The sequence below is a fragment of the Odontomachus brunneus genome, unplaced genomic scaffold, assembly GCF_010583005.1.
Source record: "Odontomachus brunneus isolate Ranch 3 - 2012 unplaced genomic scaffold, Obru_v1 Obru_scaffold_010, whole genome shotgun sequence".
NCBI classification, from domain to species: Eukaryota; Metazoa; Arthropoda; class Insecta; order Hymenoptera; family Formicidae; genus Odontomachus; species Odontomachus brunneus.
In genome coordinates, this window is record NW_022639460.1 from 3302759 (window position 1) to 3304148 (window position 1390).

Sequence of the window (1390 nt, forward strand, 5' to 3'; positions counted from 1 at the left end):
GAGGAGGAGGAGGAGGAGGGGGAGGAGGAGGAGGAGGAGGAGGAGGAGAAGGAAGAGGAAGAGGAGGAGGAAGAAGACTCCTCGCTTAGTGTAGGGCAAAAGAAATCTCCGATGGCAGCTAGCGCATCAGATACTGAAGCGGTGGACAATTCCAGAGATGAAGATTATTTTGAAGACCCCTCGACAAATCAATATGACAATACATATTACTATTACGACGAGTACGAGAATGGGAATCGTTCCAGATACAAGGCTGTAGGTAAGTCTCAGTTCCGGGTAGTTGAATCGACTGATTTTGCTCTCACACCAATTGTCCGTACTAGATGGGGAGAATCTCGATTATCCAGACGCAGAATCAGAGGACGAGGATGTTACGTTAGAGGGTTGGAAAGATTCGGGGTCAGAGCACGAGACGCTAGAAAAGAGGGACGAAGACAATCTTTACAAATCATCGACCGCGTCGTTGCACATCCTCGAGGAGGGAGACAGCGATCTGTTAACGGCGACGGATCTGGAGCAAGGTTCGTCCATGGAGGGTAGCGACAAGAGCTTCGCTTTCCTCGATTCCAAAGAGAAGGAAAAGTTGGACAACACCACTGTTGACAGTTCCATCTTGATAGGCGAGGCAGTGGTTTCCGTCGTGACCACAAAAAGCGTAGTGAACGGCACGATATCGGTACCGACGACATCCTCGCCGAGCACTACCGAGCAAGTCGCGCCACCACCCTCGTCGGAACAGCCCATAGCAGAGGTAAGCACGGAGGTAACCACGGAGGATTCGTCGAGGATCCTGGCTTCCGTACAAACTAGCCGCAGCGTATCGGGCGCGCGCTTTCTGCCGTTTCCCGCCGTGATAGATCGTGTAGAGCAAGTAAAGCAGATTGAGCACAGCGGATCACCCGACGGCAGGAAAACGTCTCAATCGATGTCCGAGTCCACGGAGAGTATCATCGATAAGCTCGACTGGGCACAGTCTAGACTATCCGGTGATCTCGTACCGGCTGCTATACTCAGCGGAGGTTTCCGAAGCGCCGGCAATACGCTTCAGCTGGACGTGCTAGCTGAAAGAGAACGCACGACCCGCGCGAAATTTACCACTACTACGGCTAGAACACATGTCATCGGCAAGTTTGTACCGCGGCGTTACAGTGACAAAAGACTGAATCACACCAGCACCACGGCGAAGCCACTATTGGAGACTACGCTCGATAATCTGGAAGGCTTGCTGCCCCGAAATTACGTGTCAAGAGGAACTACACCAAGTGCGGGGTCTTCCAAAATCAATTTCAGGTAGGACCTTTCTTTGTTAATTGGTCATTCTGTTAACAAGCAGTCTCTCTCTCTCTCTCTCTCTCTCTCTCTCTCTCTCTCTCTCTCTCTCTCTCTCTCT

General features: G+C 51.6%; 2 protein-coding genes across 2 annotated transcripts in view; one reads left to right on the forward strand and one right to left on the reverse strand.

Annotated features, from left to right (window-relative positions):
• Positions 1–1390, reverse strand: part of LOC116840458 (protein SERAC1) — a 28375-nt gene that overhangs the window by 19464 nt on the left and 7521 nt on the right. The gene's annotated exons all lie outside the window — the stretch shown is intronic.
• Positions 1–1390, forward strand: part of LOC116840459 (nuclear pore complex protein DDB_G0274915) — a 12161-nt gene that overhangs the window by 7914 nt on the left and 2857 nt on the right. The window contains exons 3-4 of the mRNA XM_032807180.1: positions 19–259; positions 324–1290. Of these exons, the coding sequence (XP_032663071.1) occupies positions 19–259; positions 324–1290 (1208 nt within the window). The remainder of the gene's footprint in view (positions 1–18; positions 260–323; positions 1291–1390) is intronic.